The sequence below is a fragment of the Patella vulgata genome, chromosome 8, assembly GCF_932274485.2.
Source record: "Patella vulgata chromosome 8, xgPatVulg1.2, whole genome shotgun sequence".
Classification (NCBI taxonomy): domain Eukaryota; kingdom Metazoa; phylum Mollusca; class Gastropoda; family Patellidae; genus Patella; species Patella vulgata.
Genome location: NC_065886.2, coordinates 23,283,276 through 23,309,706, shown reverse-complemented (window position 1 = coordinate 23,309,706; position 26,431 = coordinate 23,283,276). Strand labels below are relative to the sequence as shown.

The window sequence follows — 26,431 nt, the reverse complement described above, 5'->3', positions numbered from 1 at the left end:
CGTATCAGTTGGTCGTTACACAACCTAATCTACAAATACCCGCGTGGTTACATCACAGACCTTAAAGTGGAAGTAACGCCAAGCTAAGTCCTTTCATCACGGTGCTCGAGGGACGTAATCAGATTTGACAATATATCCGGAACTCCATATATCCGGTTGTCTTCAGCCAACTAGAACTCATTACGTAGGACCTTTAGAAGTAGTCATTGTAAACGATTGTCATTGACTATTGAGTAACTCTCTCACATTCACCGTTACATTCATGGCCTGTGTTATCGTGTGTGAAATGAAATGGAATGGAGTGGGTTTTATCGTTTTACTTTTCAGCGCCGACGAAAGAATGACGACGGGTGGCACGTCATGCAGTGTGCTATGGGGATATTTTACCAGGAACTGTCAACGGTTCTTTCAAAGTGACGCAAACATGTACGCGATTAAACTTTTCGTCCTACCCGAACGACTCGAAGCTTTATGTCCTTGTCCGACCATCTACCCGCGCGACTTACTGGCGGGGGGGGGGGGGAGCAGGCATCTCGACCAACAACAGGATCGAACCCAGAATGTCCTAGCAGTGCATTTACATAAAGGATATTGATTCAGTTGCTACTTTCCCATGATTAATCATTTTAATTTAAATCTCCATGTCATGGGCATTACTAACGAAAATCAAATCAAATACTGGCAGTTTACACATTGTTATGTAACTACATGTAAATGCCATTCATTATTCATAAATAGAAATTATTTGACTGAACCGTTTAGTTATCAAAAATGAAATTGTCTCTTTAACCATTTAGTATTTACTATTTTTAAAAAGCAATTACCCTTTTACACCCATTAACAAATGCCTTCGCAAATACGGAATCTATTAGACCAATAAAATGCATACCAGTCGTGGTCCCCCAGGGTTCGTCTCGATTTGTCTGATGTTTTAAATAATTTACTGATGACCTATTATCTGATTCAGTCAGTAGCACCTGAAAGTTGTGCAAATACTGTTACAATTGCTAATGATATATTGCCTGAAGGGATTCTACTTCAAACTGTCCGCTATACTGAAATGTTATCATTGACTGTTTTGAAGACTGTCGAGAATAGTAGCGGGGTGCACAGTTTTCGGAATGAGGTATCGCGCTATAAGATAATAATATAACCAGTGGCTGCTAGGCAGATACGCCCACATTTTGCAAGAGATGGATAGAAAACAAGCTAAACAAATAGAGAGTTTTCGTACAATCAAGGGCCATAATTCAGGAAGTCACGATCCGATATACGCGAATATCGAAAGCAACCAAGATCTTTGGGTTATAAACATGAATTTCATGTTTCATTCAAATCGGATCAAAATTGTAGCCTCCAATAAGGTCCACAACCTAGATATACCATATATTTACAGAATTTGCGCACGTGGGACGGCCATTTTGTCCGTCAGTTTTGATCTTATTTTCAAGAAATTCGACCTCAGCCATCATTAGGGTGTAACGATAATATACTAAAACGGTTTTGTAAATCAGATATAAAATTGTAACCTTTAGAGGGACCACAAGCTAAACGCGTGATTTTCAAGTTTCATCAAAATCAGATGAAAATTGTGACCTGTAGATTGTCCACAAGCTAAAAACGTGAATTTTCGTACGATCAGGGGCCATACTCCATGAAGTTATGACCCGATTTATGCCAATATCGAAATGAACCAATATCTTTAAAAGTTTAGGGGATAGACCTATATTTTAAATTTAGTCAAAATCGAATAAAAAGTGTGACCTGTAGAGTGTCCACAAATAAATTTTGGACGGACGGACAGGGGCGACGACAATATAGGTCCACATGAAAATGTGGGCGTATAAAAAAAAGTCGGTGGCCATATTTACAGGTAAACATCATAAATGGTTTGTATAATGAAATCATTATAGATCTAAAGATGAGATATCAGAAACAAGACAAACCACATATACCTCCTCAGTGTACCTATAATTAACATATAATATTGAACAGGGGGGGGGGGGAGAATAATTTAAGGACGTTAGTCATCGCAAGGAACCGTCATGCTCTTTCGTAAAGATATTTGTTCAAATGAGTCATTTCGTTGAGTTGGTTTGAAATTGAAAGCATTCACCGTATTTGGCGAAAGTTTCTGCGGACTTGTTTTTTGAATTTGGCGAAATAAGAAAGTAGACCTTTTCGCAATAGTTTGCATATTTATTTGATTAGTGCGTAACATATAATATAACGTTTGCGTAACGGTGGGGATGGTTTTAGTCCGGTGCTATTCTAATCACTCATTATTTCGGTTTTTACGTGGGGTTCTCCAAACCCCTCTCTTCCGATACATGAGGTTCGTAGGAACAACAATTCGGAAACTGCGAGAATTCCAGTTCTACGAATATTCCAGGAAGTCATCGGTGGAACGGGCATGTTAACTCGCGTATAAGCACCGTGTAATACTGTATTGATCGATCATGAAACATTTATTGACAATCATCAGCCGTTGCCTCATTTGCACCGTGGTTTATCATTGTATTATATAGCTGTTTTATTTGCTGGTAGTAACAGGTAGTAGTTTACGTTCTATTTTAGTAGATATTATAAGTATAAGAGTAGCCAAATTAAACTCTGTTTTAGGACGTTTATTCAACGGATAATAATTACAATTGACATGATGTGTAACTAAACAGGTATTTATTTATATTATCAAATTATATCTCTGTAAGTATGGTGCTACCCCATTAACTAGGGGACGGGCGATCCCGATGATGGACGAGAAAGGTCCTCGGGATCTTCAATCCTGTTGGCACTTGGAATTGATGGAGGGGCTAAGTCATTCCTGTAGCACGGAATACCGACGTCACGTATACCAATTGTAGTATGCTAAAGATCCCCTCTACGTTGAAAATGGAAGTAAGAGTAGACCCCCCCCCCTCCCCGCCCCGCTACACCACACGGCATATCACCGTCTCCATTAGACGTTAAATCCCATTTAGTTTCATTTATATTGATATCGAGGTGCCCACTGTACGCTTATACTTTTGAGGCGTTTTACATTATTGTGAGTAACTGATTGGTATTACAATCTTTAATTTGATTTAAAACGAAATGAAACAAGCGCATGACATGATGCGTCCGTAATACAGTATAACAGTTTATATTATTTCATGTGTCATTTTGTCATGAGATCGTATCAGTTAGGACTAAATATTAGACAAGACACTGAACCAATCACCTCTCTGGGTAGCTATGTGTGTAATTGAGACATGATAAACTCACACCTGGTTGATTATATCATATTTATGTTGGTGTGTTATATATTACGAATGTACAAATGCATTGAAAGGATTAGCATGTCCAGTTTGGTCATTTCTGTTTCTGGAGTCACTAGTGTTCAGACTCTGTATTCTCCCACGGAGGTTTGTTATGGAGTTGTATAATTGTGGCCGTATTTCTGACTGGCACACGGCAGGCGATATCCTAGTCATTAGAGTGCACGTAAAAATATCAATGACATTAATCGAAAAAATTGATATATTAGTTTCAAAGTAACAGCCAGCCATCATACGGATGTAAGCTCTTAATAAAACCCGAAGGGTAACAGAGCTCTCAAGAATTCGTCAAATCTTTTCATAGATCCAAACAATGCTGTACTGCATGATCGGACCAGCAGCTCAACTAAGTTTATAAAGCATGGTAAATGATTAATGGTTATCGTTCATTATCCCTGGAGGATTAGTTCTAAGAATCCTATAAACATTAACCAAGTTTACGACTATCATCCTACGGCTTCTGTTACCCCAAGCCTTCCATATCACTTAATATTCTCCCATAGATTAGCCAATTCATTAAAGATAGATAAATGTATATTTGCGATATTAGGATTCGGGTAGTGGGATAATCAGAACATAATCAACTTTAGAAATGAACCAATTTATTCTCAGTAATCTGTATCCATAATCTAGAAGATCTGTTTCGATAAACTAGCCAAACCTAGGATCTGCTTCCATAGATTACACAACTGTAAGCACATCATGAAAACAGATCTGTTCCATAAAGGTATAGGGGGTGGGTATATATATATTTGTGGTAGCGTATTGTCTATTTATTTAGCTTATTATGCTTAGATGGCGTGCACATGGCTGATAGACCTATGAAGAGTATTCGGAAATGCTGCTGTTTGGAAAAAATTGCCCTCATAGCATATGCTGCTTTTCATTAGCCTGGTCTGCTGATTTCTTTAGATAAGAATTAAGATAACTGTTTTGGCGTTTCTTATTTGCAAAGGAATTGTCTATCACAAATTACCACACACTTTCTAAGGAATGTTTCATTATTTGATAATATTTTATCGTGAATGTTAATCAACTCTTTTAGCTTCAAAAGTATAATCTATAATCAAGTCACTCTGATCTTAACTTAACATTCTTAATACAATACAATGATGAAGATGGAGGGAGCGTTGGCGGTCTAACGCATGCACTGTAGATCGTAAGACGTGGAAGTCGTGGGTTTGTTCCCTGGCCTGTGTGTGACAAGGAGTAGAGTAGTAATCCAAGCTCGTAGGTTCCTACGTGTCCTCTGCCCCCACCCCACCGCCTTCTAAACCGAATCGTTGAAATTCGAATACTCCATATGTTAATCCCTATATGACCGGCTTAGTGTATTATATAGTTCTCACTCGTTCTCTTTTAAGAAAAATGTAGATTGGCGCAGCAGTAAATGATTTAAAAGAGGGGCTTTGTACCACCGTAAACCTCGAATCTATTTCAATCATCAACGGTGTAGTACTTCCCTATTCAATATCCTATCTACAATCATTGTTACGATTTAGAGCTTAAGTAGCCGCTTCAACTTCATTTATTATACCATAATGGCGTGGGAGCTAGTATTGCGGTTGTCGGTATCTCCAGACAGAATCCGTTTAAGTTTTACGATCTTCTGCTACTTCAATGATGAATCTATGTAATACAATAATGGTTTACCATTACATAGTATGGGTTTCTGTCAAAGTATGATAGCCTCTGCCAAACACCTAAGAGGAATGTGTGGTTGAGACACATTTCCGTTTTATGTCCAAAGTATGTCTTAGTTTTATTGCATGGCCTTGAATTATTTTTCATTGGACATCTTACAAATTGCTGGAAATTAATTTCAGTCTGTTTTGTAATCACCGAAGATCACTACTTTGTATGGTCAGTGCCGAATTTAGATGACGAGGGGCCCTAGTCTATTTTACTTACAAGGTCCTCTCCAATTCCCACCCTCGCGACTAGATAAAGATGAAAGTGGGTGTAAAACACAATAGAGCAAAGACGATGATGATGATGAATGTTTAAGACTACAGTGCGTATCAAAAACAGTATACACATTGGCCGGAAGCCCCATAGATCTTGAGTCCCCGTTGATTCCGCCTGCCAAGACTATATGTACTTTCGGAACGGATAATAGAAAATCCCATTGCTTCTTCTCGATTGTGTACCGTTAGGACCGATGTCTTTATACTTATACTGGAGAAATGACATCCCTCATTCGTGGTTGCCACAATAGCGCATAAAAATATTAAGTTTATATTGAACGCCAGTGAAATTTCAATGTGTGCAGTGATCATATATTTACTTGGATTCAATTGTGAATGTGTGATTCATCTAATTTCCGGTGCGAATTAGCCCAGTTTGAAATGAATTTGCTATCGAGATAATAAACCTTTATCCTGGCGACCAACTTGTATATTTTAGGAGCACGTCGAGCTCCTACCATCCCAAACCTATGCAAACTTTACGAATCATAAGTCAGACATCGTATGTTTCAATCAATTGGTTAATGCTTAGCCTTTTGGTCCGTAACGGTCTATCGCATATAGCCATAGATTGATATTAACTACTTGGCTATCCCGGAGACTGTCTTTACTATACGTATTGTACCATGTAACCCTTGTTTGATTAAATGTCAAGATAATCTTTCTATATCTTTATATACCATAAAATGTCTTGGCAAATCACATTGGCATAGCTTTATTTATTGAATCAATAGTTCCTCACAACACTGGTTATTTAACGTATCGTGGGTTCGTGATAGAACACAATGGACAATGTTAAGAGAAATAATGAACACCTCTTCAGTAAAGTATAAACGTTTAACAAATAGGATGGTCGAGTTATTGACCAGTTGATGTCTCTTTAGTATATTATCTTTAAAAGTTCTAGATATATCGATACATTAAGCCTTAAACTATCATATTGGAGGATAGTAGCGAATCTTCGGACATAAAGGTTATAAAATAGCCGGAGTCGCCGGTTCGAAAGCGAAATTTATAGAAATGTTTTTTTCAGTTTACTCTAACCTCGTTATACTCGTATAACGATTTTCCATTATACTGGAGATAATTGATCTAGAAAATAAGCGCTTGTCATTGATTGTTTAATGATTTTGGGAACCACAGAAGCTCGTTGATCATAGCACTGACTCACTAACCAGGTCCGGTTATAGGTCCCGGTGTTGGAGAACTTTCTCGGGATTTTCCAGTCTGAGAGAGAGACGTATAGGCACTCGGACGAGGCGAATAACCGAGGTCCTACGTACACATTGTCATGCACGTAAAAAAAAAACCTTGATTGAGAGTGGATTCGATATAAGAGTAGGCCGTAGTGCGGCTGTCCATTCACAGTTTTCCTTATAGCACACTGTATGGCGTATGCATTAGCCCTGTCGATGTAGGACGTTAAACCCCATTTCATTTCATTTCATTTCGATCTAGTGTAATGTAAATTATGTAATGTAAACTTCTTTGTACGTTTAATTACGGTTACATAATTTTATGTGTTTTTTGTGCTTAGTATATGTGTAATATATTTCATCAAATCCCCACTTAAATTTGATGTCTGTCTGTTTATACCCATGTACACCAAACTTGAATATTTAATAATTAAATAATTATTGAATGTCCATGTTCTTACAGTGCTGTTCGATACTAATTTACAAAAGGAGGGATCGACTAATTACGCATTGTGCTGCCAACGAAAGATTTAGTTTCCATGCCATGTACTACCATATCATTTTCAGCAAACATGTATGTCTATAATGGCAGTTGTTATTTTGGTCGTTCTGCATCCTCGTTACATAATATCAGATGTCATGTAGGGCATGCCGTTTATAGCCACGGTTGGTCTGTAAGTAAGGCACTGGCTAAATAACCAGGACATCCGGGGTTCCGTTCCGGCGTTGGTAGAGAGAGATCTTTGGGGCGTTCCATGCGTGGTTTCCTCTTGTCAGTGTTACAGGACGGAGGGTTTGGCAAGAAACAGTGTGTAGTTGATTAGCGCCGACACTTTTATCACCGTAGTCCGAACAGTTCATAAAGTATGACGCATTGTAATTATGTGAAACTGGAACATATACAGGTCACTGAAATGTGACCAATGGCCACAACACCTGATTTTGATAGACTTCTTCTTTCCACCAACTGAACCAATGGTGTTCGCCGAGAAAGTTCAGAGGTTCAATTATGTGCGCATTGGCGTACGTGTATAAGAATCCATGAAAGTTGAAATTCGATTAAGAGATGGCGGTAAATTTCCGCGAAAATTTCCATTGTTTAACTATATTACTTCATTTCATTATATAGAATTGTTGGCTCACAGTATGGAAAAAAAACCAACCATATCAATTGCTGTTTTTTTTCGGTTTTGATTGCAAGTAGTAGGCAGCATGCAATTATCGTGTAGATAACAGCTGTGGTCCGTAACAGTTGTACCGATTTATAGCAGTTTATCAAATCAGAGTAAATACGTATTGGCATTTGAGAAGCAGTATTCTAATTAGCGCGGATGCCGATGGGAAGAATCAACCTTTCGATAGGAAACCCTAATCTGCCAATAAGATTTGCTAAATCAGATTTACTTGGAGAGTTAGTGTCGGTCTCTGATTCTTCTATAATACTACTTTCACATTATAGAAAGCCCATACTGGTTGAAAGCTAGTTAGTTCTGAGATAAATAATACCCTTTAAAGTATTTCAGCTGCATCAACTGTATCCTTGTATTTGTCCAATCAGTGACGCAACACTTTGACTTAATTCTTCGCGGGTGTATAATATAAAAAAAGTGATGTGACATATTATAGACATTGTAAAGTTCGTGTGTAGCAATCTATCCAGAGGGGGTTTGGGTTCCTCTAGAAAATTTTCAACGAAATTGTAAAATTGTCATGGATAATGAAATGAAAATAAAAATATTATTTTTTAATTCCACCTGATAAATGGAATAGTTGCCTTGTTACTAATTTATGTCGTGATAGTATTGTTAGAACTTGGTTGGTGACTCTACAGTGGACTCATAGCCTGGAGTTTATTTTCGAATTGATAACTTCCGCTTCTGAAATCCAAGTTTAACCAACTGCTGCTCGGTGTACCTAAGATTACCAATGTAAGCCTATTTTTGTTTCTGGTTGCGTATATATGTTAAGTTCAAATAACTAGTAATTCTGTAGATAAAATGTAGTTCTATCCCCAATTCAAAATTGCGCGAAATTGTGTATCTACTCTAAATAAAAGAGGGGGAAAATTAAATTACGACAACACAATCTAATGAAGGTTGTGCAGGGCTGTTTTAAATATGTCGTTGGATGGACGTCTGCACCATGGTAAAAGAAACATTTATACATCTAGTTTAATACAACAGCGCAACGGGAATTCATTAGCTATATGTGAACTTTTCGAAAAATGTGAAGAAGCATTCGGTGTTCTAGAAATAAACATACTCTGCCTCGTGATTGTAGATCTCTTCAATCATGCTCAGGTCGAAGAAGCATTTGTGGAGGCGAACGGATTCTTGTGGAGTCAGTTATTTATTCAAACTGCAATGTAAAATCTGACAATATTTATTCAGAATCTGTGAAGAGATTTGTCTAGTATTATATTAACATAGAAACTTCAATCAAGTAGGAATCATCGGTATAGAGACCAATGTTAATATGTTAGATAACAAGTCTCGTAGAAATCAAACAGATCGCAATGGATCTATTTTTCAGATGAGAAATGGTATAATATTGGGAAATAATGGGCATAACTTAAATATGAAGTGGAATCTGTGTCTACAACAGACCAGGACAGCGAATCTGAAACCAAGCGGAAATTGACAATCGTAGAAAAAAAAATCAAATGGGTTATGTTGCATAAACCGAATGGTATTTGATGAACATCGTGTATTTATTATCATATATAAGTTTGATCTTTGACCAGTTCGGCATTTATTATATATTTTATCTTTTGTGTTGTATTTTGTGGGGCCACAGTAGCTCGTTGTGAAAGGCCCTTACCCACTAACAAGGATGTTCTTGGAATTCTTCAGCGTGGTGCAGGACGGACAGCTTGACAAGGAACAACATCTAGTCGTTCGGACGTTCCGTGTACACTTTCGCGTGAACGTAAAATGTCCCCTGACAGTTAAAAATGGAAATGAGAGTAAACCCCAGCACCGCGGTTTGTGTAATGTATGGGGTATTCATTAGCCCGATTTATACAAAAAATTTGGACGTCAAAACCCATTTCATTTGTGTAACATTTGCCACCCTGCATAAGTGATAACAAGTATGGTGGCTGATTGGTATCATGTCGTGGTGTCGCCTATTTTGATCCGACATCCTACTTTTCTGCGCCAATCGGACTATTGAGAGAGAGAGAAATGGGGTTTAACGCTAACTCGAGACAAACTAGGTCATTTCGGGACTACCGGACTATTGAAGATATAAGGCATACGCTATGCAGTGCTATGACGGAAATTTTCAACGGACCGTGGCATTTCTTCATCGAAATTTAACTGCGAAGGATTCTTATATGTGCATGCCAATGTGTACAGAGGAGCTTTTTTTGTCCCATCTACACAACTAGACATTGTTATTTGCCAGACTCTTTGTCCTGCACTACCGACAGGGAGAAATCAATCTGCAAAATCCTGGGAAACTTTCTTGACCAACACCAGGATCAGTGTATTAAGAGGAATATGGCGGAGATGATACACAATCTGCCACCATAAACAAGAGCATTGATTACTGTGAAGTACAGATAACTTCCTTGTGCGCTAAACCCCATCTCATTTAATTTTATTCTTTTTATTTTGTAACTGATACTATCAGCGTTACATTAGTTATAATTGATTAGTGTGAAATACAGAGAACTTCCTTGTTGTGGATTAATATACAATATATTACTTAACTACTGATAAGTGGTCAAAATCATTTGTACCTATATACGGAAAACAATATTCTTGCTTTCAACCAGGCTGGAAAATTCTGAGGACCTTTCTCGGTCGATATTGAATGCCATACCCACCGAGATTCCGACGAAATAAAGGACTAAACAAAACAGGGAGATTGAAAGTTTTTATATATGTCTATAATTCAATCTTGACAGTTTTAATTCAATAACGTGAAAGATGATCTTTTTATTTTAATTCCATTTTATTCAATTTCATAGATGACAAAACGATAATTAATTTGGATAAAATCTCACGGTGGACTTCGATTACTTATTCATGGTTATTTCATTAAAGAAATGGTTATGTGGTAATATAAACCTAACCATTTATTTTATGGGTTGGAAAACGTATCAAAATGGAATCCTACGAGCGTATTTAATTTCATTTCGAAATGCATCAATAAGCGCTACATCAGATTCTATCATAATATTCCTAGTGATCTCTTATATATTCCAAGCCATTTTTTATTCTTTCCCTCGTTTCAATTCTCTGACATCAAGAAATGTCAAATTGTCTGAGAATTTAAATACGCATGGATAAATATGCAAGGTATTACCAAATAGTCATATTTATGTGGAAAAGTATTAAAATGTATTTTCGGTTTGTTTTAACATTTGATAAGGTTAGCGTCGTGATGCTTAAACAAATTGGCGTTTAATATTATTAATAAGGAATTTTAGTTAATTCATTTCTGTTTAAGTTTGGAGTATGGCTTCTAAAATTATATATTTTAGTTGATGTCGAATGAAATTAAATAGGACTAATAAAGACTAGAATACATAATGTTGTCTGCTATGAGGGCATATATCGTACAGCATTATTTTACCGTGTTCAGTAATGTAATAATAATTAAGCCTTATTTTATTGTGTTCAGTAATGTAATGATATAAAGCCTAATTTTACTGTGTTGAATATTGTAATAATTTAATCCTTATTTTAGCGTGTTCAGTAATGTATTAATTAATGCCTTGCTTTACCTTGTTCAGCAATGTAATACATAAAGCATTATTTTATCGTGTTCAGTAATGTAATGATTAAAGCCTTATTTTACTGTGTTCAATTATGTAATAATTCAACCTTATTTTATCGTGTTCAGAAATGTAATGATTAAAGCCTTATTTTACTGTGTTCAATTGTGTAATAATTAAACCTTATTTTATCGTGTTCAGAAATGTAATGATTAAAGCCTTATTTTACTGTGTTCAATTGTGTAATAATTAAACCTTATTTTATCGTGTTCAGTAATGTAATGATTAAAGCCTTATTTTACTGTGTTCAATTATGTAATAATTAAACCTTATCTTATCGTGTTCGGTATTGTAATGATTAAAGCCTTATTTTACTGTGTTCAATTATGTAATAATTAAACCTTATTTTATCGTGTTCGGTAATGTAATGATTAAAGCCTTATTTTACTGTGTTTAATAATATATAATAATTAAACCTTTACTTCACCGTGTTGAGTAATGTAACAATTAAAGCCTTATTTTACGGTTTTCAGTAATGTAATAATAAAGCCTTATTGTACCGTTTTCAGTCATGTAATAATTACTGTGTTCAATAATTTGATAATTACCGTGTTCAGTCATGTAATAATTGCTGCCTAAATATCCGATTATCTACGAAATCATTGCACCGTGTTTGCCAGCAGCATAATTCCATGTAGTCTTGTATTTTACGAACAATCTATAAAATCGTAGCACCGTGTTGAGTTGTATCATAATCATTCCGCTTGTGCATAACACAGATCGTTTTAGAAATGTTTTGTATAAAAAAGGAACATTATCGTTCAATTACGTCTTGAGAATAAATGTTGCATATCCTAGTTCTTAAATACAACCAATTTATCATCCATTAATTGGCCCGAAATTTCTAAAGGTACCATTTCCGTTCTCTCATGTAACAGAACATATAAATTAAGATTATTGTCGGAACTGATTTTTTTTAGGTGGTAAAATCCAGTCGCCTGTTTTGTGTTATTTTCTTCCGCATGCCCGAATGCGCAATTTCTTGTGTAATGGATTTGTTATGTTTGGACGGAAATGATTTCTAGTCTATAAGAAGAGGGGATCGATACAGCAGCTAGCATATAGACTGTTGGAGGATCGGTGACTTCAAAACGTATTGCTTCATATTGTTCTGAGTCAATTCTACAAAATGCTTCCCACAGCGAAAATCATTTTTTAATCAAGAGTCTGAATAAGTTTTGACAAATGATAAATCCATGCTTATTAATTAATCACCTATTAATGAAAAAACGATTCTGCAGACTTGTATTAATGAAAAGAAAAGTTGCTTTTATTTGACACTCGATCATAAATCCTGGGGAAATTTCTTTTGAACACTTTGTATATCGTTTGAATAACTGGAATACATCAACATAAATGGAGAGCCAATTGTCAAAAGTTTCATTACTCTAGAGGCTATTGCTACGTAGCGTAATTTGTACTGTGAGATTCAGCATGTATTAGTTGTGATACAGAAAGGTTATTCGTGTACGTTCTGTAGATCGAATCGGGTGTATCATTCGTTGGTCAGGTAAGCTGCCAGTCTTCTTACAACTCATTAATGTCTGAGGTAAAATTGTTCCATTTGAGAAAAAAAGTATAACTACATTGCCTTGAGTGTGTCTGGACGTTATTATTCTCTAGAATAAACAGTTTAGTGGCTTGATTACCAGGAATCGTGTTAACCTATTCTTTTTCGCCTGGAGGCGAATTAACCAGTCTTTAACAAGTAGGCAATTTAATTTACGACTTGTCCTAAACACTCAGTCACTGCCTAGAGCCGTATAACAGATAAGATGTCTGTGCCGTGCTTGGACGACATGATATTTTCTGTCTAGGACAGGAAGTGATGAAAACGACAAACTATCGAGAAATGCAAATAATTTCTGGATTTAGTGAAGTATACGAAACGTCAATATAGAGTACTAGGGGGTATTAAAAAGACTTACTTAAAGATACGTTATGTTAGATTTAAAGAAAGGGCCGGACTTCTTGCTTCGGAGTTACTTATGAATACTTTGTGTAACACTATAATCAGGCCTTTTGTCGACAGTCTCATTGGGTCATGCAACATTCCAAAGATTTTGGCTTTGCAGGTCATACAAACGCTTAACGCAGATAATGGCGTTGTCCAATCCACTCAATACCCAAGCTATTCGATGATCAGTAGAGTTGAATAAATGTCTAAATAATTTATATTTGATTTGTAGCTAGGAAAATACTCTGCAATATTCAAATTTAGCTCCCACATAATGTCTCTAATGTGTGGATCAGAACATTTAGAACTTGAAAATCGTAGTTTCAATAGATGCGAGTACCGATGTCATTTATGTTCCTGAATGAGACGCGTCTAGTCATTCGAATGCGACTAAAGTCGAGTTCCCGTGTGCACGTAAAGGAACCCTGGCAGTTGAAATTCGAAGAAGCGTAGGCGGAATGGCCACTGCCCGGGCGACATAGCACACTATCCTTCTTAACGAATTGCCCGTGTTCATTATCCTGGCTGGTTCCGGCGTGATTCCCCCTTGTCAGGGATGCAGGGCGGAGGGCCTGACAAGGACAACTGTCTAGTCGTTCGGAGGGGACGAAAAACCGAGGTCCCATGTACACATTGGCGTGCACGTAAAAGATCCCGCTGTCCGGACAAAATTTCCCTCATAGCACACTGTATGGCGTATGCCCGTCTTCATTAGCCCAGTTCGGAGCAGAACAGTAGGACGTTAAACCCCGTTTCATTTCATTTCTATCCCGGCTGGTACGGAACGGTAGGGCGTTGAACACCATTTCAGTTACTTTCTTTTAAAACGTGCATGGTAATTCATGTGCCGAGATAATCAAAATAGATGCTATTTGACTTTCAATTGTGTTTTAAAGCAGTGAGTCGGCAAGAGATAACTATATGCATATGGTATATCACAAAGCGTCGTCTTTGCTATAGTAAATTATAAGGCGTAAGGAAATAATGTGTATCTGCAGACAATCAGTGCTTTCTGGATTGTTTCATCATATTTTCCTTCGCAGAAAGAATGTTTTATATCATAAGATGCTTTTAGCAAGATATGACATTAATGCAGAGTTGTTTACTGCGATGTCTTTTAATTTCTTGTCGTCTTTAAACCTTCTGGTTCAGAATAGTAAGATGTTAAGCCCCTTTTTTTATTTCTATAAAAGATGAAAGCCACCGTCATTCCTTTTGTAGTACTCTTTACGCATGTTCTAGAACAGCTAATCCCATATGTTAAATATCTTTAATGATTGATACTGTATCTGTTTGAGGTTTTTGTCTCTTACTTTAAGCACCTTGACATGTTTATGTGTAATTCAGCATTAAACTAACAACATGTAACGCCATAACAAACATGTAAAATGCACTTCTCAAAATTTAATCATCTGCTTCTTAAAACACGAATAAACAGATAAATATTCTCTCATGAGTCTAGTAGTCATGTAGTGCACATTTCTGAATAAAAAGAAACGGACTGCTAATGTGTTTTTTTCTTTTTATTAAAGTACAACACAGTAGGTAACTCTCTTTAAAATATACCGTACTATAGCACACAACATATGGTATAGATATGAAATCATAGACTATATAAGGACAAAGCAAGTAATACCTTTGTTCACGTAGTTGGCTATCTCGAAGACCTGCGTTATATCAATCCCGGCAAATTCGTCATTCCAGTCAACCGTTTTTGTAGATTTCGAAGGCGTGGCTTATTATTATGTTATCCCTATCACATAATTAATGTTTTATGTATGTATCTGTTTATATTGCCCGGCCAAGCCGAAGATCTGATTAATATGATCATTCTATCACACACAATAACGAAGACTTCGTACGTTTTCAACTGGTTCTATAAGGGTGTATTATGATTTTATTTGTCTTTTTCAGGTTTTGAGATTTCCAACATTCCATAAAAATAACTATGCATGCAATGGTTGTGTTCCCGATCAGTAAAAGCAGAAGCAGACGTTTCGGCGCCAAATATGATAAACTGCCTTCGACTCCACAAGGAGAGACAACGTCCCTTATGTCCGACCAAAACCAGAAATCGGACAAATCTTGGATTTCAAGATGGCGGAAGAAACGCGGGAAATCCAGTCGTAAAGGAAAAACTGCTCCAACTGAAACCGTTCCTCAAACAGGTAAATGATTAAGCCTAGGTTTTTAACAAACCACGCGTTTGCCAGACATCCATTGGTACGATGTACACTGATTACGACCACCGCTTATCAGTTAATTATTTGTTAAAAATACAATTGTTGCATGCGCAACAAAAACGGAACAAAATTTCCGAAATTATCTGTAATCGGCATTATGAATTAACATAATAACATTCAGCTCATTAAATCAAATAATTTGATCATTCTGCACATAGTGTAAGTTTAATATGGAAATTTGACATAGCATTTTTCATGTGCTAAACCGACGTTACGGTTAAAAAGGTTTCCGCCAGAGATGTTAAGGTGATTAAATAGACGCTGACTGGTGCTTGGGGACTTGCGGGCTAGGGTTTAAAGCCTCGGTGGCCGAAACGTCGGAATGAACAATTCATATTGAACACGCAAATACCGAGTAGAAACCCCATCTCGTCTGTGAATTTATCACTGCTCCAGACAGTTCTAGGAACAGATCAAGGAAACGGCTTACATCAAAGAGATTAGCAACTTTCAATCCCTCCAAAAAGTCCCGACATCACATACATCTTAATTAAAAAAGATTAATTAGGAAATGCTTCACTATTTCTGGATAACAACCGCAGTGGTAGGCATCATTCCATTTGGAATCGTATCGATTGCGTTTGACTTTTGTTGTACCATTACGTCTTTTTTTTTTTTTTTTTTTTTTTTTTACAATTTATTACACCATTTTGGTATAATATATATTTAGTGTATTTTGGATTAAACCGGCATTGATAAGTATCAGATCATTTCACAGCTTAACTTGTATTGTACCATTTCACGTCGTTTTCTACTATACCATTCTGTATAATATCTATATTAGTATGTTTGGAATTAATCTTTTATTATTTATCAGGATATCTATCTGCCATATCATAAGTTTATCTTTATCTATGAACGTAAAGCGTAGAATCCAAGTTTGTCTGTGACAAGCAGTAGCGTAAACTGTCTCTAGTGGGTTTTATCTGCGTATCCCGGTTCCCTCCCACTATTAAATATCCACGCGCGCCCGGGATTGTAGAAATAAAATTATACCACATGTTAGTCTCTAAATGATTTGAGTGGACGAGCATTCATTGTGAACACATATCGAATGAAAATGGAGTTTAATGTCCTATTTTTCTGAGCCAATCGGCCAAATGACCACAGACATACGGTATATCTGGAGTGTGATGTGCGTTTCCGCCCACTCTTAATCGAAATCTAACAGAAGGGTTCTTTTACGTACACACCAACGAGTACGTTGACATACAGATACTTACTGAGCCTCTGTGACTTGAAAAAAAACCCCCAAAATTCATGATCTTAAGTCAGATTGTCAATTAAAGCTGTATGCTTAGATAGTTTCTCGTATGAAGTATCAGAAAACAAATTCTTGTATCTTGTTTAACTTTGTAAATTACGTCAGCAGGATTGATTGGGCAATACATGTCATCTATTTAAAAATAAAGATCCTCCTTTCTTTAGACCAGATAATCTTTCTCAATGACGTCTTTGTTTTTAACATTATCCAGTATTTCTAAAAATATTCAACATATCACGAACGACCTGTCAACTCTCAATCTCATCAAAAGGTAACAATATCTGGAGAAACAGAAATAGAAATAAAATTAGGTTTAACGTTTCGTCTTTTTGCATCAACCTGGAAAATGAAGACGAACACGCGACGTGCAATGTTCTAAAGGGGAAACGAAAGAAAGTCACTGGGTAAAGAGAATGTGTTAACAACCACTCCGCAATAACGTGGTCCTTTTGGAACTAAGATACGGTATATTTTTATTTCAATAATTATCTTGTACACACATGTCTTTAGAAAAGCACGTACTAACCGGGCATTTAACACCTAAATGGCTTTGGCAGTAGGATGAAAGTAGAAGGGACGGCGATGTCGTACGTCCATTTCAGGGTCCAAATAAATACGGTTTTTAAAATTATCGCTGTTAACAAGCCGTCCTACTTAATTTGAATAAAAGGTTTATTTCATCAGTTGTTAAGTAACGTTATTGCGGAGTTGAACTCTTATAACGTAACTATGACGTTGCACTAGTCTTATTAGGGAATTAGGTAGTTGAGATCATAAAACATAATGATTTTGTCGTAACAAATTGAGGACAATATAGAGATAATCTAGCTAACAACTCTATTTCTGTTGTGTATTATTATAATACCCACTTGTTACGTCTGATACGGTATTAAAACTAAGAAAGATCTGAGATAAATGACAGAAAAGAATGGTATAGATTTGGATATGTCTACAAAAGACGTCATTTAAGCAGATCGGCCATTTCCAGGAACAGCGATTAATCCTACTTGAATAATTGCTGTCATTGAAGGCATGGAAGCTGTTAAAGATTCATATCTTCTCACAGCACACAATATAGTCGGTGGAATCTGGTGGCTCAGTGGTTAAGACGCTGTCTTGCTGACTAGTTCTGGGGTTCGCTCCCGAGAATGTTCGTGGGGATTAAATCTTTCCGGTACGGTTTCCCCTTGTCAGTGATACAGTTTTTAGCCGTTCGGATGTTACGAAAACCGAGATCCCGTGTACACACCGGCGTGCACGTAAAGGAACCCTTGACAGTTGCAGTTGGATATAACAGTAGGCCATAGCGCCGCTGTCCGGGCGAAATTTCCCTCATAACACACTGCATAACGTTTGCCCGTCTTCAATAGCCTAGTCGGTGGGTGCATAAAAGTAGGACGTAAAACTCTATTTCATTTCATTTTATATCCGCTGGATTCTTGGGGGAAACCTACATTCTTCTGATCAGTTTTATATTCAGTTCCATCGACTTCCTGTATATTTAAAATGACCACCAGTTGATTTAGACATCCTTGAGGGGAAAAATCCCCCTCCCCCCACCAAAAAAAACCCCAAACAAACCCAAACCCTGTAAATATCATTTTATGTTATTACAGTAGATATTTGTACGACGGTGTCGATGCCAAGGCCGTATAAACACAAACCCACCGCAGTGGATTTGTGGACCGTTTAGATATTCCAAATTCGACTCAGTTTAGGGACATTGAAATTTGATTTACCTTTCTGCCGGGTGTAAAGTTGAACTAGACATTTAGTTGTAACAATTTGTGTGTTTGTCATAGATGCAAAAATGAGTCTATATGTTGATGATTGTTATTGATACTTAATAAAGTGTGGTCTGTTATTTGCCTCGAAGACTTTTCTGTCAAGCGGTCGTTGCTTTAAGTGATTTAAATCTCAAATTTACTTCGTCTTGGAAGTGACAGGTTTGTAAATGACATTTTTCTGCTTGACATCAATAGTAATTAGTCTACTATCAAACATAAATAAATATAGTCTATCAAACTGACACTTGGTCATTTGTGTTGAGTTTATGACTACAAACTAGTTGTTTGTGCTGTCATTCAGTCGTCTAACGCCCTTCCTCTTACCAATTATCTATATTAAAACTTTCAGACTTGAGACAGGTTAATATCAGTGGTTTATCTATTAATAAAGATATATATCTTATAACATAGACAGGTTATGGCAGTTTATCAGTAGGTGGTCAGTCTCAATTGAAACATCGAGATTATTCTGGTACGCTGGGGTTACGGAAATTGTCGATTACTTCCGAAAGATGGTATTGTCCATAAATTCTGGCTTGGTAATAGGCTTTAGATCTCATAGGTATACCGTACAGGAGTGTTCGACATCCATCGGAAGATACCGTAAACGATGGACAAGATTAATATTACACGTTATGCCTTAATTCGATCGTCAAGTCCAATATGGCGGTAATTTGGTCATTACTTAAGACACACTGACTACGCTTTCTCCCATTTTGACATATTCGATCTACCAAAATGCATAGCTAAATTTAGTAGTGTGTGCAGGGAATCGCACCGTACATACCATCGTAATAAACAAAAACTAAAGACAAATGCGCGGAAAAGCACATACATTGTATGTAGACCCCTACGCGCCGGCGAATTATTGAAATAAAATTAAACTAGTGTCGAGTGGACGTTAAACCCCACCTCTCTCTCTCTCTCTCTCTCTCTCTCTCTCTATTTATTGAACAAAAAATGATTAAATGATAAGAAGTGATCTCTAGAAAGAAATAGTTCTTTGCCGTTACATATAAGTATCTGTGACTTGAATCTGTTGTACAATCGCAAATTCCAACATTGATATAAGATGAGAAGCAGGGCGGTTGTGCTACAGGTATTGTTTGTAATTCACGACTAGTTCAGGGGGGTGGATTTCATTTTCGTGTTAATAATCATCAATGTATCGGAATGTAAAATTAAATATTTTACCTAATTTATAATCATCTTGCCTCTTATGTTATTGAAAGCACAACTCATAGTTATATAACTGGGCATTAGTCGTATATGGTGCAGAATCATTGTCAGTGAAAGGCAAGTAGGTTGTTGTTTCTGATAGCCAACCTAAACAAATTTCATTTTCATTAACGAAATGTATTTGGAAACGAATTTAATCGAACGTAACAGTGTTGGTATTTATCATTTGGCCTCTTGAGATGGCCCCCCGGTTTCTGCCTTTTAATCTAAATAATCTTTATTTTTCCCGAACACTCCGTGCAAATATATTACATTTTCAATACAGATAACTTGCTTTAAAATACCGATCAGGGTTTTGGATGTCATATATCGTGCAGTTTCTAATAGATTATTAAGTCGGAGTTAAACATCTTGTCATTTGGGTATTGTTTCAATTATCACACGTGGGATATGCGATAAGTTGGTACATTGACACTGAGAAATGGCTACTGGGGATAGATAGTGAAAAATATTCAATCAAACATTCCAAATTTTTGGATTGGTTTGTTCATTGTAGATTTTCAAAACCCCAATCCGTCCTATTCACAAGTTACTCGAGTTGGCTTTTGCTGCAATATCTCTACTGCCGTAGATTCCTGTAGTCAGATTCATTTCAACGCATCCTTCTTAACACTGTGGCCATATATAATTGAAAGATTTGCGATGATGCCTCTAATCATTTACCCCATGCCCTTATTTGTTTTCTCACTTTATATGTGCATGGTGAACTATATTCCTACAATACAACTTTTTCATATTACAATTGCTGACGGGACCTCTGCGATTTAATGGTCTATAAATCAATTAAGGGTATCGGTCAATATACTCTCAACTATGGGACCGACTTGACATCAATGCCATTTCTCTAACGAACTGAAGCTTGTAATGCTAAGTAAATAGTGCTTACTTTGAAATGGTGTGATTATCAAATTGCCTGGAGGTTAAGGACAGGGGGAAAAGGTCCCTTGGTGTTGAATAACTATGGATCGGAACAGAATCCTGCAGATCTATATGAAATTCAAATAGGTTTAACACTATAGTATTTTAGATCTATATGGAAGTTAAATAGTACAAATATTGAATATGCTCGAGGCACGGTTGATTATAAATATTTGTTATGATGTGTATTTACTTATGATTGTATTATTTCCCCTGCTGGAGGATACGATATCTTGGTGGCTATTATGTGACGTTGATTTTCAGTAGTGGTTATGATATGCATTGAAATGAAATTTAATGAAATGGGGTTTAACGTCCTACTGTTCTGCTCCTAAACTGGGCTAATGAACTCGGGCATACGCCATACAGTGTGCTATGAGGGAATTTTTTATATCGAATTCCAACTGCCAAGGGATCTTTTACGTGCACACCAATGTGTACACGGGACCTCGGATTTTCGTCCCATCCGAACGACTAGACAGCTGTCTTGGTCAGTCCCTCCGTCCTGCGTCACTGACAATGGGAAACCACGCCGGAAAATCTGGATGAACGTTCTCGGCCAATGCAGGGATCGAACACCAGACCTCCAGACTAGCGAGCCAGCGTCTTACCCACTTAGCCACGTGATCCCTATGCATTGAACTTGAAACATCTCGTTGAAACTATGTGTTTAGGGTTCCAGCCACCCGGTGGGAAATGAAATGAGGTTTATTTTAACGTCCTATGAGCTAATGACTACGTACATGTGTACTATGAAGGCATGAGGGCAATAAAGCTTTTCCGCCTACTCTTCATCGAATTCAAACTGCCAAGGGTTCTTTTACGTGCAGGCCGATCAGTTCACGGAATGTCTTGTTTTTCGTCCTATCCAAACAACTTTATGAATGGTCTAATTACTTGAAATATGCCTCTGAAAAAACTTTTAAACTCTAGTTTGTGACGAGTGGGCGTTAAACAATACCCGCTGAGGCACATACTTACAGGCTGAATATGCCCCACTTACCGTAAATTGTTCATGATCGATCTTCTAAATGGGGGTTGTTCATGATCGATCTTCTAAATGGGGGTTTCATGAGACCAGTGAACACAGTTTACAAGTATCGCCTTTCAATTCCCTTGTGAAAGTATCCGGCAAATGCCAGTTGTGATGTTTGAAAGTGTTAGCGGAACTGTTAGACTAATGTTTCCAGAATGAAACACCTACCTGATAGAAGAAGAAATTGATAGACAGCTACATTATAAAACATGTACATGGTCATCCCTATAGAATACTCTAAACACTTTGAACCGTGACCTCACGTGATATTAAAACAAATTACAACCAACGATCCATCAATAAATGATATACAGGTCTGTCTCTCCAAAATCTCAGCGGACACCAATGAACCATTGGATTTAATATCTTCTATGACACCCAATTTCTCTGATGATTTACAACCACTGTGCACTTATAAGACTTTGAAGGTACATGCAATGTTTAAACCGCCTGCAATTTTGATTTTGTATAAGTATGTGTGAGAGAGAGAGAGAGAGAGAGGGGGAGAGAGGGGGGGGGGTTAACGTCCACTCGACACAAACTAGGTTATTCGGGACTAACACATGGTTCAATTTTATTTCAATAATTCGCTTGCCCGCGGTTGCGCGCAGGGGCCTTTAGCAGTGGGAGGAAACCGGAGGACCCGGAAAAAACCCAAGAGGTTGAACAGGTGACCCTACTCCTACAATCGGGAAATTGAAACCAGGATTTTCAAGCGCCGTTTCCCCTCTTCAGTGGTGCAGGACGGATAGTCTGTCAAGAAACAGCGTCTATTCATTCCGATGGCACGAAACACCGAGGTTCAGCGTACACGTTGACGTGCACGTAAAAGAACCCTTAATAATTGCAATTTAAATTAAAGAGTAGGCCGTGGCAGCGCTGCCCTGGAAAAATTGCTCTCATAGCACACAAAACCATTGTTCGCCAATAGCGCAGTTAGTTATACCCTTTTTGACCATTAAGTCGGGGAGGTTTTATTTGTCATAACTTTATGTTCTTTATAAAACGGGCGAATCATTAAACTTTATTTCGGAGACGCTTATTATCACTCCTAGGAAATATCAACATTTTTTCTGATTTTCGGCTTTAAGTAGATAATAAAAAAATCCGATACCCGTCGGAATTTATATATCAAGCATCTATCAACATTCATCAATAACGTAAAAATCCTCGGCGGACGGTTTGGTCGACATGTATACTGAGATTATCTATATATTCTTTGTACTGTGGTATTCATTAGAATAAATGTTCCTTCAACAGCCTTTAATGTGGTATAATATAAACAAGTTATTAATTCACTCCTAGTTTCTCTCATCTCCCTAGGGTACACTTGAATTTGATTTGTTATTGTACATGTCTGAGTGAAGGAATTTGTTATATGGTATGGATAGATTTAATATTTTTAGATGAAGATATCAATCATTCCTATAAGTTATTAAAGTAATTTAACGACGAAATGCTTGACTAGATTTAAAACCGCCAATCCGGATAGTGCACATTTTTTCGAATAATGTATATTTTTTCATAGCTTTAAATATAGTTATTTAACATTTAATTGAGAAAACAAAATCAACATATCAACAGTAGATAATCGTCAGGCTTGACTACTGAAAATGAAATAAAATGGGGTTTAACGTCCTACTGTTCTGTCCCAAGACTTGGATACAATCAGATTAAAAAGACATTACTAACACTTATCAGACGAAATCAAGAGTTTCAATTCTTCATATCTTTGTAAATACTGAACTGTACTGAATCCTTTTTAGACTGATATTGTTTTTAACGACCCACCTTTCACAACATTGTAGATTGCAGTGACGATCAGCGACCTTAAAGATACGTTCCCACGTACAAACGGGGTGATTTGATGATGTATTTGGACTAAAAAAAAATTAATCTATCCAAATTTTGCTTCAAATAACTTCTCAAATCACCGTTTTCGCGAAAGAATAACCCTACTATAAAAAACTATTAAAAGAAGTCATGTTTGTATCACGTGACTTAGCTGACGTACTACTTAGCAACGGGTACGAAGCCAGGGGAGTATTCATTGCAAACACAAGATGATGTTGTCTTTAATCGCTATCCATAAATCATAAATATCGAAGCCTAATTAAATTCTCGGATTATCCTCTGCCCACGTCCTTTTCCGTGTTTTTTTTTATCTTATAAAGTGATGTATGTTTAACCCTTCATCAAGTTTATCAACATATAGATCAAGCGCCCAATCTTCACGTGCTACCTTCGACGTGACGCAAGCAGACATTCATAATCGTCGGGCTGCCAATTAGGGAAACCCTTCCATTTTTCGTCCTGTATGCGTTCCAAGGGTGTTTTTAAGGGAATCCAGTATTTTTCTAGTAAGATTGGATATTTCTACTTTCCATATATACCAAAATTGCCATACTTTTATTGGAAATAACCACCCGATAAATACGTTTCTGGGAAAGTATCTTTAACATTCTGGGAAAGTATCTTTAACATTCTGTGACAAAATCTCAAATAATGCTGATGGGACAGGACTATTGTCATATCTACACTAAAGTTTACCTAGTGTACATGTCGATATGTATAATTAAACATAAAACACAGCTAGGTTACTTGAATACAATAAAATAATATTCCTGTATACAAATTACATTATTAAATTTAAAAAAATATATATATTAAGGTTCTGCTAAAATAGAAGAAATGAATAATACACATGTCTTTACTTATCTCCAACTTATCTATTAATCAAACTTTCGTAATATATATCAAGAAACCTTTGGTCGTCCATTACGGTTGTGAATATTTGACTTGTATATAATACATGTCTACATTAGTGAGATGAAGCATCCTATTCAATGTCACCGATCTCCTATATTTATTGCCCGTGATCACTTTGCAGGATCTTAATTGTGGACGCTTGAAAAACAATAGACCCGTAGACTGGACTAACTAGACACACACGGTTGCCATTTAATTTGAGCTGCTTATGTCTTTTGCCCAACAGAACCGATTAGAAAATGCAATAATTGTTTTAAAAATTGAATGTAAATCAGTTTATATTACACCAATATGTATCTCAGCCCATTTCGTCCAACTTAATGTTCCAAAGACTTAGCTCTTTTAACCTTCTAGAATCTTTTGAACACTGTAGATACTATTCCATCTGCTTGAAATTTATCTGCATTGTTCAGATTAATGAAAAAAGAATCATATTATTATGGAATTCATCAATTATATTTTCGGACTGAGTTGTATGATAAGATGAAACTTAAAAAAAAGATATTCAATTTATATAGTAATATTCTATTTGGAATATAATAATAAAACTATAGAACGAATCAGGATGAAAAAAATGACGTCTGATCAAATAAAAGAAGACACCCCGTCGCTATCATCAAGTCTCTTAAAAAGGTGATATTAGTGATCAACCTAGACGTAATGCAATAAATCTCGATTGTTCCAGACAATCCCATTAAAATGGCTTGTATTTATCACCGTGTTACACACCTGACTTGATTTAGCGATTATATACGAGTAGCTGAGCGATTACACCTTGCAGTAGTAAAAATCCTATCAATCTGCCATGCCTTTTGCATGTCTTTTTCGGGTGTGTGTGTGTGTGGGGGGGGGGGGCTTCCATGAATTATTGATTATGCATTTATAAAGAAAGTCATATGGCAAGTTCATAATCAAATCTCTAGCCCACCCGATGGTCGTTATATGTAATGGATCAGAACAGCATCACCATTTAATAATTTAATGTTATACTGGATAACCAAAACTGTGTTTATCATAGTAGTAATGGTACTTTACAATCGAGACTATCTTGTTTAAAACTAAAACATTCATAACTTCGCTCAGAATAAAGTAATTTGACTGGACTTTTCAATATATCGATTTTTCATTATCTATTTTTGAATAATTATAGCAATGGCGACCAGTTTTTTTATCCCAATCTTACATAATGTATCTTTAATAGATTCGAGTAAGTTTATCCCGTCTTTCGACTGAATATGATGTGTATACAGGAACAGACATGTCCACATAGTTACGAGGGTTATAAGTATTCGTGGCTGTTTACAATTATGTTGCAATTGGTCGGTAAGACAGTGTGGAGACTTCATGATAATAATTTATGAAAAAGAGACAGTTTCCTTACCCTACGACATTCTGATAATATAACACTTGTGTAACTTGTGTTTAAAATGCCTGTTTAATAGTGTTACAAGAATTCCAAATGTATGAAAATCATTTATAAAACTCTTATAAGTAGGTTATACATAATGTATAGGATGATCGCATACTGGTGAAATCCCCCAAGAATAAATGTAGCAGCCACAGCGAATGGTTAATATTAATATGGTTATTACCCTTCTAAATCCAGGAAAATCATTTAAAATTCTATGAACACATCTTCGAGGGATACATTTAAGACTAGCTAAATCTATTTGTTAAGGCCAGCTCCATTTTTGTCAAGGTCGTTGAGATGCAAATACGTTAGAGCATGTAATTGTTGGCGAGATTGTAGGTTAGGTTTAAGAATATGGGGGAGAGGTTAGGTCCAGGATTAGGATTAGGGATGGGATTATCGCTAGCCCTGTTTACATCTCGTGGCCTTATCATTTAGCACTAACCATTTAAGACTGTCTTATTATCGCCATGTTTTCCAGACATCTATTGTTGGTAAAGTGTTTACCGTGTTAAATACGCATTCTATCTTATTTACATAT

The 26,431-nt window shown here is 36.6% G+C and overlaps 1 protein-coding gene across 5 annotated transcripts in view; it reads left to right on the top strand.

Annotated features, from left to right (window-relative positions):
• LOC126830808 (leucine-rich repeat-containing protein 74B) overlaps positions 1-26,431 on the top strand; it is a 90,361-nt gene that overhangs the window by 39,686 nt on the left and 24,244 nt on the right. For 2 of the 5 annotated variants that reach the window (XM_050561215.2, XM_050561214.2), the window contains exon 2: positions 15,138-15,391. In XM_050561215.2, the coding sequence (XP_050417172.1) occupies positions 15,172-15,391 (220 nt within the window). In that variant the 5' untranslated portion in view covers positions 15,138-15,171. Of the gene's footprint in view, positions 1-2,475; positions 2,676-12,626; positions 12,777-15,137; positions 15,392-26,431 lie in introns of those variants that run through there. The other 3 variants (XM_050561217.2, XM_050561216.1, XM_050561213.2) reach the window with 3 other exon arrangements.